Source organism: Adelges cooleyi, unplaced genomic scaffold (genome assembly GCF_023614345.1).
Source record: "Adelges cooleyi isolate 19-005CV unplaced genomic scaffold, UGA_ACOO_1.1 ACOO_flye_CR_arks_rails_tigmint_CR_PRNA_111, whole genome shotgun sequence".
Lineage (NCBI taxonomy): Eukaryota > Metazoa > Arthropoda > Insecta > Hemiptera > Adelgidae > Adelges > Adelges cooleyi.
In genome coordinates this window covers 65640-84112 of record NW_026095764.1, presented here as the reverse complement: position 1 = coordinate 84112, position 18473 = coordinate 65640, and the positions used below count along the sequence as shown (strand labels likewise).

The 18473-nt window shown below is 35.9% G+C and overlaps 1 protein-coding gene across 1 annotated transcript; it reads right to left on the bottom strand.

Annotated features, from left to right (window-relative positions):
* Positions 1-17375: 17375 nt before the first annotated feature.
* LOC126847639 (G1/S-specific cyclin-D2-like) lies at positions 17376-18224 on the bottom strand. The gene has a single exon (XM_050588025.1). The coding sequence runs from the start codon at positions 18222-18224 to the stop codon at positions 17376-17378; it is 849 nt and encodes a 282-aa protein (XP_050443982.1).
* Between the last annotated feature and the right edge of the window lie 249 nt (positions 18225-18473).

Below are 18473 nucleotides of genomic sequence, written 5' to 3'. Positions count from 1 at the left end.
TACACTAACTTCCTATTGGATTACATAAACAAAGGATTCGAACATGTTAAACAAAAAATAAACAAAGACATGCTACTCAAAACCTATCTGTTCTTCCCGTTCAACTTCAATGAAAATCACTGGATGCTCATCACTTGTCATGTGCCTACAGAAAGCGTGATAATATATGATGGAAGAAGAGGAACTTACGAGGACATCACCTCCGACTTAATTGATTTCCTTACTCAATGGGGAAATGAACATAAAATAAAAAAGAAACTATGGACGGTTAAATTCGGCAACCAACCGATGCTAACTAATTCATGGGACAGTGGGCCGAATTTAATTGAAATCGCAAAACACCTAGCAACAAACAAATCACCGAACATCAACCAAGCCATGATGCCATTCATAAGAACGAGGCATAAGGAGGAGATTGCTCAAAACACACTTTTTCTCCAACCTACACCACCACAAACAATTCTGACAACGCACCCTACTCAGGTACAAAAATTAACTGTTAATTTTAAAACGTTAAAAAATAAAAAAAATCCTTCTAAAATAAAAAATATAGATTAAGAAAACACAAAAAAAAGAAGGCAAAGCCCAATTGCAAAAGAAATGTAAAAAAAAGAATGCAATACCTAAATCCCCAATAGCACCTTTTTTTTTAATCAACCTTATTGTAATTTTTTTTTTTTTTAAAAAAAATAATATGTTTTATATTAGGCCACGGGGACGTGTCCAAAATTCGAAAGTGGCACTTCGTAATGATTATATTGTACTCATTGAATCATTTACATATAATATCTTAATACATAATACACAACACACAATACATGAAATTATATGCACTAAAAATACCCCTATATATGATAAGATTATATGCACTAAATTCAATATATGCACTAATCAAAAATGTCAATTATATAAGATCAATTATATGCACAAATAATAATATCGCACACAATTATTTATATATTATTTCAAATACAGTATTTTATAAAAGTATTAAAGGATATACTAAAATAAACATGACACATAACATATGCTGACTCATACCATACAATTATACGCTTGGATGATTATCCTAGAAAACATTTCATACCTCACCCCCTGCTAATGACGCATTTACTCCCTATATAAGACAATACGACGGGCTTGTCGCCGCTCAGTCGTTTAGCTACAATCCTCTGCAACTTATCAATTATTTAATTGTTAAGGCAGGGTGTGCGTAGTTAACCGATTCTTTTCGTAATTGTTTATGGTTTTTGACTCAGTGTATGTTCCAAGTCCTATGCACAACAAAACATTGTGTTTATTTATTTGTTTCATTTAATAATTCATCTATTAATTTAGCTATCTTAACATAGTCCGAGAGACTGACCTGGTTCATTTAATTCTCTTGAGAAGCGTAAAGCAGCTCTAGGGATCCAATTCCTTTGAATTAAATTATTCACTTGGAATTTGGATGTTCTCGTCAGCAATTGGAAAATTTAAGTAGTTAAGTAGTTAATTAATTAGTGTTTAGCTAAGGGAAGACAACTAGAGTAGCGGCTGTTTAGTGAGGTTAAATATGGACCCTTAAGGTCTGTTGCTTCTAAATATCGCAGCCTAGTAGTCTGATCTTCTAAACGAATTTGTGTAGTCCTCTGACTAGTTATCACGTAGCATGCTAGAGGATCACCAAGTTAAAAACGCTTAAAAATATATCTGAAAAGGGTAACTTTATTTGGACAAACAGGAATACACTCCGAGCCGGATCATTAATACATTACACCTTATTAACACTAGCATACTATTGTAGTAATAGGATATGGAAGAGTAGGACACATTTAAAAGCACACATATATATATTAAAAATAATTTCATAAAGACATCACAGCTTACCCCTCCTATCTCTATATTTATAGCTACCCATTTTTATTCCTACACTACAACAAAAACAAAGTTTTTTTTTAAAATCTGTAGCCAAACTTTTTGTTTTGTCAAGGACAAACCCCGAAAAAACTGGATAGTTACACTTTGAACGTAGTCAATTTCCAGGTCGCTATGTGTGAGTGAATCAACTTTCAACAGGTCATCAAAATATTTTTGTTGTACTGATAATTACGATATATGTGTAACTATGACAATATATTTTTATAGATAGGCGGTCAGCACTAATTGTACCTATCCACTGTAATATTAAAAATTAAGTTTTCAGCAAATAACTGTCATTAGGTACAATGCTTTTCCTACTACTAAGTACCTAAGTCATGTGTAATTCAAAACGCAGGAAAAAAAAATATAAACTACTTTGGCCTATAAATTACGAAAATAATAATACGGAACCGTTTATTAAGTTTATTGTTAGGTATACCATAAAGGAAAATAATGAAAACCAGAAGTATATTGTAAACATACAATTTGCGTATATATAGAGGTATAAACTATATTCATCATATGGCATGTAGTGTAAGGTTTAACAGTGTAGTATTAATTTTTTGAAATACCTAAGCCATGGATAATTCAAAAAGTCATAAGGGTGTGGTTCTCGACGTTCGCGGAAGTAACCAGGCACTTTGAAATTCATGACCATGTCAATATAACATAGACATTTCCCAATTCATTCGGTACGACGCTGTGGTTGAACATCTCCTGTTCGCATACTTTCATCGTGAACAGGGTATCTTGAGTCAGGTTGGAGTCTTGGGAGGGGAGGGTGGCCGTTTCGCCGACACACGACCGGTTTGTATGACGTTCATGGTAGCCCCACCCTCTCCCACTTTTGGTGTGTTGGCAGTGCAGTTTTCTTTTATATGTTTTTTTTTATAATATACCGAAATATGAGGGATATTAACCAACGGCGTGCGCGTGCATTAAACTAACACTGAGCAGTCTGTACAGTATAGTCGTTAGACACAATATAACAACGCGCCGATTGAACCGCTAACTTAACCGATATTCTCCGGACAAAGTAACGATGGAGATGCCGACTAACTCCGTTATAGCGGATACCCGTAAATGGGTATCCGATTACCCTTCGCAAAAATTAACGTTTCGCGAAGTGTGTGCTTTGCTGCGTGTGAACACTGTGTGGCCAGGCTTCAAATTTCTCGACCATGCGCAACGCAAAGGCGCTGTATGGTTGGACGACCAAGTGTTGACACTGTGTGGATTTTCGGGGCGAACGAGCTCCGAACAACTACGAGCGTTTGCCGCAGAAGTTGGCCCCCTGCTATCGGTGACCAGCCTCGAGGCAGTAAGAGAAGACATGCCGGTCGACTTGAGCCTCCGACAGCCTACCGACAGCCGTGGTCTATCGATCCAATCACCGGCATGCGTGGTCAACCCATTACGACGCACAAGTTTAAGACAAGCTCTTGTGGACGACATACCGAGAGTCATGACTTTCGCAACGTTTGAATGGCTAATGTCACAAATTCGTAATCCGGTGTGTAGTCACGTGTATTGGTCGTCGGTAGTACTACGTGAGGCGCGGACAAAATATTACAAATATAAAAACCGTGTATTCAAATCGACATTGACCCGCGTGACCGCTGCTCCTAATGTCGCCGCCGTATCTAACTCGACGGGTACTAATCATTCGCTCCGTGCGGCACCCGTGAAAAGGCTGAAATCCAAAGCTCGTGAACAGCAACACCGCTATACGGTCGTGCTGTTATTTAAGAGGAATCCAATGCCGTCGTGGCGAATAGTCAACAGGCAATCGATCTCGTTTTTGGCGGCATACAATCAGCTAATGCAGTCGGAGCAATACGAGCTCTGCGGACAATGGCACAGTGCTACCAAACTCCAGCTTACCGTGCCAGTAAAAGATGTGATATTCAGCTTAGATGCCAATGAGCAGGATTGGTATACAAAATTCCCTTCGTTTACCAACATAAATATCGAAAATTTTAATACCCACTTTTGCAACCGTGTGCGGGAAGCTATCTGCACACGGATTTCAGAAGTTTTATCCGGTAATCAGTAATCATACAAACCGCCCAAACTTTGTGTCACTTCTCTACGACCGAAAATACCATGGACATAGGCCTACCGGGGATACCATGTAAAAAAAAACGCGCTATGCATTGTACCTCATAGGTAGTGTGGAAAGCAATGTGAATCAAATTGTAAGTCAATATAAGAAGGGCCTTTTGATAAAAAAAAACAACCCCGTAGTATGTGCGAAATAGGCAAAAATGACGGTTTGCCAACAATATTTTACTCGACTAATCATTATTCAAATTTAAAGCTTATAATGTCGTACCGTGTATATTATCACTAAAACCTGTAAAACAATGAGTTCACCAAAAATTGAGATCATTAGGTAAAGTTTAACAGATCGCTCAACGCGATTTAATATAAATGTTTAGGCGATATTCATTCATTTGCCCAATTCTAAGTCTAAAACTAGTCAATATTTTCGGTAATTGACGGTTTTGTTAGCACCTTACGAAGATGCTCGTTCGTTTGATAAAGTAATATGTAGTAACATGGTAGATGCTGTTTGTCCGGGGAACCAAAAGCTGGACGTCTTTCTAAAAGGTCCCTTTGCATAAGTGAATCAGAATTTAAAGATTTCCAATCAATTAAAATACACAAAAAAAAACGAGACTTAAGTAATAATAGTTTATGTAATTAAATCTTAACTCGTTTATTTTATTAGTACATACCACTATTTTGTTAGGTAAATAATCAATGTACTTAGTATTTTTATTAGTATCCTGACGTTGTAATAACATGTTTTTTTTTATGTACGGCCAATTCAAAATGTAACAGTGCCGATCATGTTTTATAGTTGTGAAATATTATATTTATCAGTTGCGCTTACAAGTATAATACTATAAACCCTATGGTATCTTTAAACAAGAATATTTTATTCATAATAACAATAATAATAATCAAAATAATATTACGAACTGTACCTAGGTAGCTTTTATAATTTTATCCCAATGGATTTGGTTATTTGTCGACCGCGGCTGTAGGCGAATGACTGACGTTTTTATCCGGTACACTTGAGGTTGTGCGCCAAACCACATTTTTTAGATTGGTACCCGCGTACTTGAAAACTGCCAAACGTTTACAGTGGAATATGGTGATGTATTCCAGCATCGGGTTGTACGAACAATCCAGACATTCTATTTTCGGTGGTGATGCGAGCTGCAATGACCGTAGATTATTGTGATGCAGGTTAGCTACCATTACATTCGCTGGGAGGACTAGCTCGGTCAGGTTATTATAGGGCACAAATAAACGTTGTAGCTTGTTAAAAATTACGATAGACTCCAATCCACAATTTTCCGCCCATAAAACCCGGAGGTTCGCCGGACACAACAGTACACGAACTCTGTAGTCTAGTGTGACTATCTGCAGATAAGGAGCGGAGGTAAGGTCTAAGAGTTCTACCGGCGGACAGACACCTGGAGCTGAATGTATAACCAAGTGGGTCAATGCCGTTGTGATTCTGTGCATTGGTACTGCAACCGTAAATTAAATATTATTAGTATTATTTAAAGGTATATGTGTATTATATATTTACTGGAATATATTATGCCTTGCGGAGTGTACGATTGGAACGGAAGCGCTATGCGATTCTCACTTTCACCCGTATATTCCATGGAGACCAATGATTATAATATTATAAATATTATAGGCGTACTCGGTTATTGATGGCCACGACTTCTGAGTGATGACAAGTACCGACGAATAACTGGGCGCAAACCGGAACGAATACAATATAATATCATCAAATGTTCCACCCCCCCCCCCTAGTCGCTCACTCAGCCGCTGTCAACTCTGGTGTTCAGCATACAGCAGTGATTGGTCAGTCGATAAGAGAAAACAGTACTTGATGGTGTATATATGAAATAAGATAGGTTAGGTTATTATTTTATTGAATCTACCACCGTGCCCATATTTATGAAGGGGGGGGGCAAAATATAAAAGAAGGGGGGAAAGTTTTTCCCCTTCCCTTTTCCCCCTCTCTCACACATCACACGATACAAACAATTAATTTATAATAATGATTTATATTAAAAATAATAATAATATTCTATTAATTTTAAAATTAATCTAAACAAATCTAAAAAAATAATTATTTTAAAAAAAAAAATAATTTTAAAAATAATATTTTTATTTTGTACATTTTTCGGTTATATCTACAAAAGACGACTTCAAAATGAAGACGTTGACACAACTGAAAATATACAAAGTAACAATTTATTAATAGTAATTGTGTAATATCTATTATTCACAATATACAGTTTTTCAATACTAAAATATTGCACATCTAGACTTTAGTGCATATTGATATTCGAAACATACCTAACTAGTAACTGAATAATCATAAATGGCATATTGATATGTAGCTTGATAAACCAATACTGACTATTGTAATCAGTGACAAATTGTACATTAAGGTTTCAACACATCATTATCTTTCCAGTAATCTTCTTAAAAAATGTCCTGCTAAAAAATACGAATTAAAATTTTAGTATTTAATATATTGTACTTACAGCTTTCCTGCGGTTAGTCATCAACATTTATTCCAGTTAAACTATAATTAACAACTGTTAATTGGCCATATAATAATATTATATTACGTATAGTATTAAATAAATCAGTAGGTATATTGTATAACTTGGTTGTTATGTTGAGTTTTCCAAGTCTTAAATACAAATTTCACTATTACTAATGAGAACTAATTATATTTATGAAATCATTACGTTCATTATAGTTTCAAAATAAATTGTAAAATGTATGTCACTAACCACAATTAGACATTTTAAAACACAATACTGAAACTAGTATTATTTATATATAAAAAAAACTGTTCACAAATCACGAGTACACGTTGTTTGTCGTTTGACAATTTAAGTTTTACTCATACCATAGTATAATGATACTGTGATAATAATATTAACGCTATATTATAATCATACCGTAAAAGTGGTTTAAGGCAAAATCGTCAACATCGCAGTCTACTGATAATACATGTGAACGGATGACGGTTATGTAAGGTATATTTGTTTCCAAACCGGTAGGTTAAGACTCGATTGTCCATATAATAATAAAAAAAAATTAGAGCCAGAGTTATTTATGTCTCATTATCGGTGACAGTATTATCGATGGGGTCCAATATTATCATTATTTACTGGCAAATAAAAGTGCTACTGCTGAAAAACCGAACAAATATTGATTTTAATTTCAAATCTTTACTAAGTCACAGAAAACGAACAGATAGTTGAAAATTGAAAATTCAAACGCTAACATTTTTTAAAAAAATTGTCTACATACTTATGGAATTAAAAACTTATGTTTCCATTTGAAAAAACGAGTTTCGTAGTTTTATAACGTATAAGGGTTGAAGATAAAAATATTCTAAATATTGAAAAATGTAGTAAAATATGTAACGTCTCCAGCTGGTGTGTTTTAGAGCAAGTATTCAGGTTTTTAAAAATATTAATTTTTATTGCGACAGTAATACTATATTTTACAATATTATTTAAAAGATACCTAACCTAACTATATAAACCAAAAATAATTTTTGTTTTACCTATTTTTGTTTTAACCTACTATAATTGTTATAGTAGGTTAAGTGCCGGTGCTAAGTATTGCGGGGCGCTGGACATATGCCCCCAGAGGGGGGGGGGGTAAATTCCGCACCCCCCTAGCATTTTTTAATTTCAGGCGCTTAACAAAAAATTCTGTTTTCTTAACACAAAATGTTTAACAAATTATAAAATCTTGATTAGCTATAATAATGGCATAATCATGTAGGTATTATACAATTATGTAGCCGCTTGTAGTGTGGATACTTTGAATTTTTTTTTTGAACATCGCATATCTCTTTTATTCTCTTGATTGTCTTCCTAGACAATCGATTAATTCGATAGTTTATCTTCTGTTGGTCACATCACTACTTGAGGAGGGGGGTGCATTGTACGGCGTTCGCCATTTTTGTGGTGTAGTCGAGAAGACGCTATCTCGAGACCACGTAGTTTTCAGACAAATCGAGTTGGTGAGAGATGCCAAAACCAAAACAGCCGTACTACAGCAACAAGAATATTTAAAAAAAAAAACATTTATCATGAATTCCGACAAAATCGTTACGAAAATAAAACGTATTTCCAATTGTATAGATTTTATTATTGCCAGCGTCTTTTCCAATAGCGATTTCAACAATACACTATATGTTCGCTCTTGGATAGAAATAACCAGTGAATTGAAAACTATAGTAACCAATATAATACGTCGGAATTTTGAGTTTATGCTAGAACACCACGTCAATATGTTTTATGAAAAGTGCGGGTCGTTTGGGCAACATCCAGAAAATGGTCAAAAACGTATCGTGTCCGATAATGGTGGGACTTCAGACTTGATATCAGTTCAATTGGAAGATATACACAATCAAATCAATGGGCTATATAAAGACATGGATACGGTAGCTGCCGATGGTTCCGTTCGTAATATAATAACTATAGAATTGCACTTATGGGATTATAAATTTAATGAATTTTCTACAAAGCTGACGGCGGTATTAATTACATCATACGAACAACAATTTCAGGAATATCGAGAGAAACATAAACGCATCGTCGACATATTAAACGAATGACATAAAAAATGACATTAACGTAAGTACCTAAATAATATCGACCAAAGGCATACTTTAAACAATATTGGGGGGGGGGTGTCCATTTTTTATACTACCCGCTGTCCATAATTTCTATATTCGTATTTTTCGCATAGACTCCTTTTCACTCTTAGCTCCCCCCCCATCTAACACTAAAAACTTATTTATGATAGTAAATAGTAATAACCTATTTATTTTATATAATTATAAATTAAAGATTTTTATTCACAATATTTACTATTCAATATAATTAATATTGTGTATTTGGGTCATGGAATATGTATATAGTATGTTATAAGTAATAAATATAGTATAACCTTATATGGTATTATATGCGAACATTATAGAAATCATTGTGTAATATTTAAAAGTTGTAATACAAGGACCAATGTCATTTATGTCTTAGATTATATTATCATGTATAAGCCATAGTATTAAGGTGTTGGATGGCCACTCTATTACGGCTGCTGTTATAACTGTAACGTACGTTGTCTATACCATTCTTTATATTTTATACTGTGTGTTCAAACATATTATTGGTCTGTTTGGTACATCTACTTAAATAATAATTACATATTTGTGGATCATTAAAAATTTACAATAGGTACTTTAAATCATAAACATAATATTAGTTATACGTTTATTTGAATAGTCTTATACCTAAATAAATACAAATACAATTTACATTTTTTTGTGTTAGTGTATTAATAAATAATATTTATAGATATTAATAGATATTTATATATATTAATAGTAAAAGGTGGAGTGTAGTATTATTGTTCTTTGCGCGTAAAAGTACGCCCATGCTAACTTTTAAACGCTTCAACTATTAATTAAATTCAGTGAGATATTGCGTGGCCTATACTAATAAAACCACCTACCGTATTATATACCTATTTTTTTTTTTAGAATATTATGTACTACTGTTAAACATAGAGGTATGTGAGTAGATAAATTCCTCAAGTTTATTTTCTGGTGCAACGCAAATGTCATCGACTACTATGTCAGTCAGTTCACTGTCGATGTTCTGTTCTTCGATTGCAGACTGACCGTAATCCGCCTGTGGCGTCTACTCAAATCAAAATACAAACCGATTAAAATATATTATCCCAACATCAGCTCCTATAAGGTGCTAATATTGTCAATAATCAACAGTCGTTCCTAACCTGAATAGTCACCGATGTCGAACGGATAATTCGTTTGTACCATCTAACCGCTACGTTCACACTGGCAAACGCTTGTAGTTGCACGAGGTAATTGTAGGTGGCGGTGGAATCTATCAAACCATCTAGATCCGGCATTGGAATGGCTCGAATATACTCGTAGAGTCCTTGGACGGTATCATGTTTTCGGTTCTTGCCGTCAAGGAACGCGTCCAGCGCGGCCGATTGCCTGCTAAATATCGGCAACGACAGACGCAACGCTTCGGCTATACCATAAAACGCGGGCCGTAGTGATTGCACGCGAAACAGATCTTCCTTGGTGAGCGTTATTCTGCACAGAGAATATAACCTTGATTGTATGGAAAGATTATAATCGTCGCCGGTGAAATTTAGGTATAGTGAGTTATAACCTATATTTGTTATCACGATCGCCTTGGATTCGTTCGATACTCTGTTTTCGCCATAGCTAATTGCACCACGCATCCCGCCTAAGACCTCGTCGTAAAATTCTTGACCAGTAAACGACACGTATCGCCTCTCACGTACCACTTGATAGCGTATGTCGTTATCGTTGGTCGTGTCTATACCGATGTGTACGTATGTGTTTGTCTTTTCGTTGACCACTACCAAGCGGCAATCGATAAGGACCGGTCGTTCGGGAAGGGTTCGTCTGCTATGCCGCTTAGAGTTCGGCGCCAGGAAAATCTTTGGTACAGGCATCACTTTGGCCATGATTACGTGGTGATATAACGCCGGTCGACTTGACTGTCGGCACTAGTTTCTAATCAAACGTGTAAACCGAATTACTCTACGAACTACACAATAACGTATCCGCGACAGACTGTATTCGCCGCCCGCCAGCAGGTAGCCATACTAGTATGTGTGTAATACTTTATTTTAATACCAAGTCGGACATTATCGGGACCTTCGGGCAGCCTCGTGGCACGTCGGCCGGCATCGGCACGGCGGCACGCTAAGCTGTGTATCAAACTAAGCTCAAACCCCGCTTAAAAATTAATTTTATCCGCTGTACTACATATAGAGTGTTCTGGTAGAACCATAGAATCATCTCTTGTATATAGTACTTAGACTTATTGTCTTAGGCATAGCTAAAATGTTACAAAGTACTAAAATATTCCCACCTAACAATCGATTAAGAAACTATGATGCGAGAACTCCGCCCATACGCCCTACAGTAATGGCGGTTAGGTTAAATCATGGAGACTGTTAAGGGGTATGGTGTGGCCTGTGCATACTATAGGGTAATCACTAATCGGTATTTAGTATTCGGTAGAGCGACCAAGAAAATATACGTATCGTCAATAGTTATATACGTCTACAACCCAAATTATATTCAGAATCAAATAGTGGATATTGATTAATGTTCGCTGAAAAAATATCGGTCTGGCAAATCTTAGATACATTCGTAAGTGTTATATTAACATCATATATATATTATAACTAAAATATAACAACTGTGAATAAGTGTGTAAGTCGACTTTTGGTCAAAATTGACTAAGTATGATAGGATGTAGTCTAAGTCACCTAGCGCACTTTGAATAAATGTCTACTCGTAGGATTAGCTTATGACTATTAACTACAGCCGCTCAAAGTTTAAAATCGATCTCCTTTAAAATCACTGAAATCGACACACTTATTCACAGATATATATTTCTATATATAAATATATATATATATAGGCCCTATATATATATATATATATATATATATATATATATATATATATATATATATATATATATATATATATATTATATATATATATATATATATATATAGGGTGATAACTTTAAGTACGTTTTAAATTTTGAATAAAAAACAAACAAACAAAATTTTATGAAATTGAGATCACATTGGAAAAAAAAATAGTGAGTGGTCTCGATAAGTTGACATCCTGTATTAATTTTTATTATTTGAATATGGAAACACATGTAATCCACAGAGCAAAAGTTTTGGTAGTTTATTGGTTCGTTTCTTTGCTACTCAGTGTTGTTTAAATTAGGCCGTGTGCGACATAGTCTATGTTGATCCATTTGTGTGTACTATATTGTGTACTCTGTTTAAAATGTCAGGAGAGCGCATGCCATTTAGTATTTTCACCAATATTTCATGCCGACCAAATATTTCCAATAAATAAGTCACATCAATACTGTTGTAAATTTTTTTATCTTTGTTTAATAAATAATCTGTACATTCATAGAGAAACGATAAAACTTGGTCGAGAGAAATTTTTACTTCAGTTTCCATTAATTTAGAAATGCGGATAAACACGCATGCGTAGTATCGTACAATCACCTTTAAATAGTTTTCATTGCACATCAAAGCGTAGGGAAACAGAGTTTTGCCGGTAAAACTATCTCGATTGGAATATTTTACGTTGATTTGCGTGTCGTACGCTTCTATTACTTTCGAGAGCAGTCGGCATCTAGGACTTGGCGTCAGGTTGTTCGGCACGCATTCGACCACTAACTCCATCAAATCAAAATTTTTCTCACAAGTCCTAATGTAGTTTTTCCACTTCTGTAACCCCAATGCCGGTATTAACCCAATCAGTTCTGATTTGCAGACTTTACGCAATTTATTGACGAACAAATAATATTTCGTCGTATGACAGTCTAATCCACTGATGGGTTTAATACCGTCGGCGGAGTACCCGCAAATATCTGCGAGTAAATTCAAACAATATTCGTCTTTCGGTTGCCGTAAGTTCTCCACGATTATCATTAAAGCGATATTAGAATATACGTCGGTGACGGTCATATGTACATCCGATTGGACCGATATTCTATTGTTTTGTGATTTGTTCAGCGCTAGAGTAGTGTGCATCAATAAAATCGATAGTAAGCCGTATGTTATATATGGTTTGCGCATGGTTACCACTAATTCCATTAATGTTTGACTAAGTTTAACGTAATCAGCTAAATCGTCTGTAAGTCTGATGCGTTTCATAGTTTGTTGACATTTTTGTTTCAAATTGTTATAGCGCTCGTTTTGATACGTGTGGTTCATCGTTTCGGTTAAACATTTGTTAATGTCGTCCAAGTAGTCTGTGATGTGCGTTATTTTTTTACCAATGCAGTTAAAGGCGATTGCTATTAATTTTGTCATGGCATCAGTTGACAGCACGTCCGTCAAGGCTCCCCTATCGTCGTCACTGGCGTATTGGTGATCGCCGACGGTTGCGCTGGTGGTTTCGTTGGCCACAAACGAACAATTATTAGTGCGATCTTGTTGGCGGTATTTAACGCTGTCGGTAAAAAAACGTGTAAAATCCGACTGTAACCTATCGGCGTACTCAACAGCATTTAAAACTAATTGATCGGGAATATCGCGGGCGGAAAAAAGTCTTTTCACTGTAAACAATTGAGATTTTACGCATTGTTTTAAATCGACTTCATCGTCGAATTCTACGTTTAACGTCACGCCGTCAACGAATTTTAATTGACCACTACGATCATAAAATCCGTATATTTTGTTGTACCGCACAATCAGCATAATAATTGGTTTCGACTGTAGTCGAGAATGTTATTACCCTTATAGCGATGAAATAAAAGTTATCGATTGAACTAACGTGTGCCGTAAGCTCTGCGGCAATGCGATTACGGAAAAAAATATTAACCAGTCTTACTAAGTAAACACATAATATAGAACTCTAGCCGTAATTCTAGATATCCAACTTTTGATTTCAGGTCGAATCATGGGCTCGATATCAGCGCCGACTCCAGCAGGTTTTAGACGGTCAATGCAGATTGAAATTTCTCTTATTATCAAAATGAAACATTGTGGTTCGTCGAAAAAGTTGAAAAAATATTGTTCGGCGTTCCTAGAGTCGGAAAAAGAGAACATTTTCGGCGATGACAACGAGGGGTATTGGTTGCAGACGACGCTTGGCTCGGAGACCGCTTCCCAGCTCACACATTTTTGGGAAATATTACCAGACAACGGCACATGAAATTATTTTGTACGCAATAGGAATTATTAGTACCGACTCAAGTGTTGTATTCGCAATCAATAAATAAGTAAATTCTCTATAGGGTTTGTGCATGTGTGTTTTTTTTTTAATTACATAATATGGCTGATTCCGCAAATCAATTAGTATACCGAGGAAATGAAATATAACTATTTACCCTCCCAGTTGCGGCCTACAAGTAAATAGTAATAATTCATTAGCGAAATAGCTGTTTCGCATGTGGTCGCGTCCGAATTGACCAACAGCCGCCGCGCAGATAGGTTAAATCAGCCACTAAAGGTAAAATTTACAATTAGCCATAGATTGTAATTAGCCATTAGATTGTCTATCCGGACTTTAGGAGCCCCCCCCGCGCTTCCTATTGAAGTATTATTGAGTTTACAAATAGCTTATAAAAAGCCGATGAGATCAGACTATTGAATAAGCACGTCCTACAAAAACACTCAGAGCGCCTTGCCGTCGCATTCCCCTCAGTGGTAATCAGCAGAACTACCGGTACTAATTTTAAGTTTTGAACTTGTCACGTCTGTGAGTTTATGCGAAATACATTTCAAGATCCGGGTCTACCTACGTCAGCGGATGTACAAAAAAAAAAACGAATAGGCGCTAAATACAAATAGAATTAGTACTGACACTAATATGGGATTTCTGGCAAGTATAGCACACCACTCCGGCGAGATAACTGAAGACGTGGAGTCCATTACGTCTAATATTACAAAATCAGTATCGCATTCCGGCCTGCAGAAAATGTTTGCCAATAAATCACTATACTCGATCGAAAATTCAAAATTACGCATAGGAGATTCGTTCGCGTCACATATAGCAGGTAAATTGAAAACGGGCGATTTTGAGGAAGCGTTCAAATCGATAGGCGCTGATTTCGACGTTTTCGCAAAAAACAACCCGAACGCGATCGTCGATTTGACGGCAGAATATAAAAGCCTTCCAGCGTACCGGTTGAAAAAAATACAACGGCTAGAGACCTCGTTACGCGAAGAAAGTTCTTATTTTGCCGACGCATCAGATAAAGCCAAACTGAGTGCGGACGCAGCGGCGTTACCGAAAACGTCGAAAGTACGACAAGCGCTTGAATACATATCTCAACGTACACCAAAAACGTTGACCGGTCGGGCGTTAACATTTTTAGCCGGAGCCGGCGTCGTCGGCGTGTCCAACTACGTGCACGAGTACGCTAACGAGATGAGCGGATGTTTTCGGTTCGAAAATGTCAACGGCGCTCTACACGTTTGTAAAGTACTGCAGTGTTCGTGTCACGCCAAGTCGACGTCGGAAAAATCCCACATTCAGCTATGTACACCGTCGGATTTACCAGATACGCTAAAAAATACGCTTTGTGGAGCTGACAGCCCTACGGCGTGTAAACATTGCGACAGTGTCCAAGAGGATCCGCACATATCAAACGTTAACATCGAATACAGATGTACGCAATTAGATTTTTTCGGCGCTCTAGCTATGATGTTGGGTCACGACGTAGATACGGTTATTCGGCAGGCCGCTATGCTAGAAAATTTAGGATACACGGCGGTGGGCACTAGTTTATACGGGTTGCATACTTTAACGTATTTTATCTTCGTAGCCGCTGCCGTCTTAATATCGATTTACGTATATAAACAATTCTAAACTAACGTGTCTCAGTGCTAATAAATTTCTTCATAAAAAGAAAAAACTAACTATTATGCATGTATACACAAAACAAACAAAATGTCGGAATGGCACATTGCATTTGTCTATATTAGGTATGTTGTGATTGTTTGGTCTTTGGTCGACCGACTTAACTTACAAATAAGTACTCTGCTTCTGTTTAAATAGTAAATAGTAAAAAATAATAATTTGTCTCGTTCGCTCAGATCTAAAGTTTATTCAGGCTGTGGTGAACAGGGCGGTGTTAAATGATAAGTTGGTATGAGACTTCTATGTTCTGTCATGTTTTTTTTTTTTTAACTTAAACTTAATAGATAACAAGTATTTACTTATTAAATGGTATCTATATCGCTTGACATCGCAATCTAATAATACGTTAGAAATAAAACCGATATTGACATTTAACTCATTTCCGTCAACTGTAAACCATTTATCACTAAAGTCTAAACATGTTTCAAAGAACTTAACTTGAGTTTGCAATACGTGACCGCAGCAGATTGGACCCTAAAAAATATGTCTATGATTCAATCAGCTGAGTTTACCAATATTTGTTAAGAATTTAACTTATTAGTAATTATATCGAACAACTATAAGTATAGCTAATGTAAATTGTAGTTAAATTATGGTTAATGTAAATTGGGTTTCATCGAGATTTGTGAACCTTAACACATTGTTAAAACAATTGTTCGATAACCCTTTATTAGGTTAGCAGAAGTTATTTTATGGAGATTAGGTACAAAGAATGACACAGGCTTGCAGTGTCATGTGCGTACATTCGCACCGCCTCGCTTAAAAAGTGACACAACTCAAAAACATGATTTTTGAGGTTATTATAGCATATTTTAAATAAATATCGTAACATTATTGTGGCAAAACGTCATAAGTATATTATTATTATTTTGCACCGATGTATGTGCCATAACTTAATATATATTATATTATATAAGTTATTGCCCACGCAACTTCTGGTATTACAATATTTTACATTATGTTGTACTTTTTTTTTAAATGGCTCTATTGGAAAATGGCATTTATCGAGTTGAGTCACTTTTTAAGCGGGGGGTACGATATATACATATATATTATATATGTATATATAATTTGTTACGGTGCAGTGCGTGAGTGGTCCACGCCCACTACTGTCCGCCTAAAAAAAAAGGTGTACAATTAAATGGCAGCTATAAATATTGTACTTTGTCTGAAAGGTTTAAGAAAACAGGATAATAAATTATACAAAAAAACCCCATTTAAATAAATTGTATGAATGTTCAAAATATATATATATATATATATATATACCATTACAATGTAATGACCGATGGTACCAACCTTCAGCCGCCGTCTGCGGTGTAATCAATTCAGGTTATACATATAGTTTTAGTATTTGCATATAATATAAATGGGATTTTTTCGCACGTGTTGGGCTTAACATACACCATTTCCTTCTCCAGAAAAATGTATTTTGCGCATAAAATAAGCGAAATACCTTTTAACAATATTAAATAGTAAACTAAATATTTATATAGACTTAATAGTATGCTCAATTAATACTTGCTAAATTGTTTCAAAAAAAAAAAAACATTGTGTTAAGGAAAAATAAAAAAAACTTAACATTTAATGATAGTTAACAAAACCACCAGAAAACATTTATTATGAGCATTAAGAAGTCTAATCGTACACAACAAATTTCTCTACTCCTAAAATTTAAAAACCTTAACTATTTTAAAAAAAAAAACATTATTATATCGCTTAATATTAAACATGTGAACACAGTTTAAACAGTTTTTTTGAACTGCTAAAAAAAAACATTAAAATTAGTATTATAGAGGTTGAAAAATATTTAATTTATTATTATAATTATTATCGTTTTTGTTTCATATTTAATTTAATATTTTCAAAATAGTAACATTTTTTTTTTTAATTTATAATTTAAATGTCTATATAATTACTTAAATTATATAATGTCTTCGACCATGGCGGTCTTGGTGTACGGTTTGACGTACATTCCAAACTCCAGCTCTTTGCGTTCTCGTTTGTGCGTCTTTGCCATCTCTTCGATTCGCTCTTGACAAGTCTTCAGGTACTCACTTTTCAACCCGGTGATGTGGTTAAGTTTAGTGAACAAATCCAACTTGTTGACGGACGTGTAGTCTAGTCCATTCAGAGCGGCTGCAATGCTGGCCGCCGCTATAATGCTTGGCTGGTACGAACAAAAGTTATAATCTCTGGCACACATGCCGATGACCGTTCCGCAGTGTTTAATAACAACGTCCACGTACGCTTTGGCTGGGTCCAAGAAATTCAGTCTTTTAAGTATATACCATAGAAAGTCATGAGCTGTAATGGCAGACACGTCCCATTTCAGGATGCTTAACAGGAGCAGCTCCCACGTAAGCAGATCTTCGGCCGTGATTGTGTTGTCAGTGTACAAGACCAGGAGGTCACCGGACAAGCAGTCGGACTCACGGAGCTTGGAGCTTACCATAAGACAAGTGGTGCCCAACAGCTGTAGGTGCTTTTTTTGTATCGGTTTGAGAGACAAGAACCTATCCATATAGTTGATTGCCAACGGGAATACGTCTTCTTGACACTTTTTCTGTTCGCAAACTTCCCACATCCAGTCGACGACGAGCTTCCTAAGGTCGGGCGTGATCTCCTTCTGCATTAGCCGCAAGTAATCGGGTTTGGGCAGGTACCGAACTTCCGTTTGCAGCATAGTGGTAAACACCCGGTCATCGGACAGCAGAGCAGGATCCTTTTGCGCCACGCTCAGAGACGGCGATTCGCAACACAACAAATCCATGGCGGATGTCGACATTTCAGTGAAACCGCTCCGAAGGTTTTTTGGCTGTACGGCACGGTTAGGTATAGTACGTCGTTGAACGAACGAAGAGGAAAATATATTATAATATTTAAAAATAAACGTCTCGTGGTCGGGCGGACTCTTGACGACGAAAATAAATAAAACAATATTAGTTAAAACAATATTTAGTTTGGCGCAAATAAACTTCGACCCGGCCGGTTAGTTAAAAAGAAAATCTAACTACCGTGT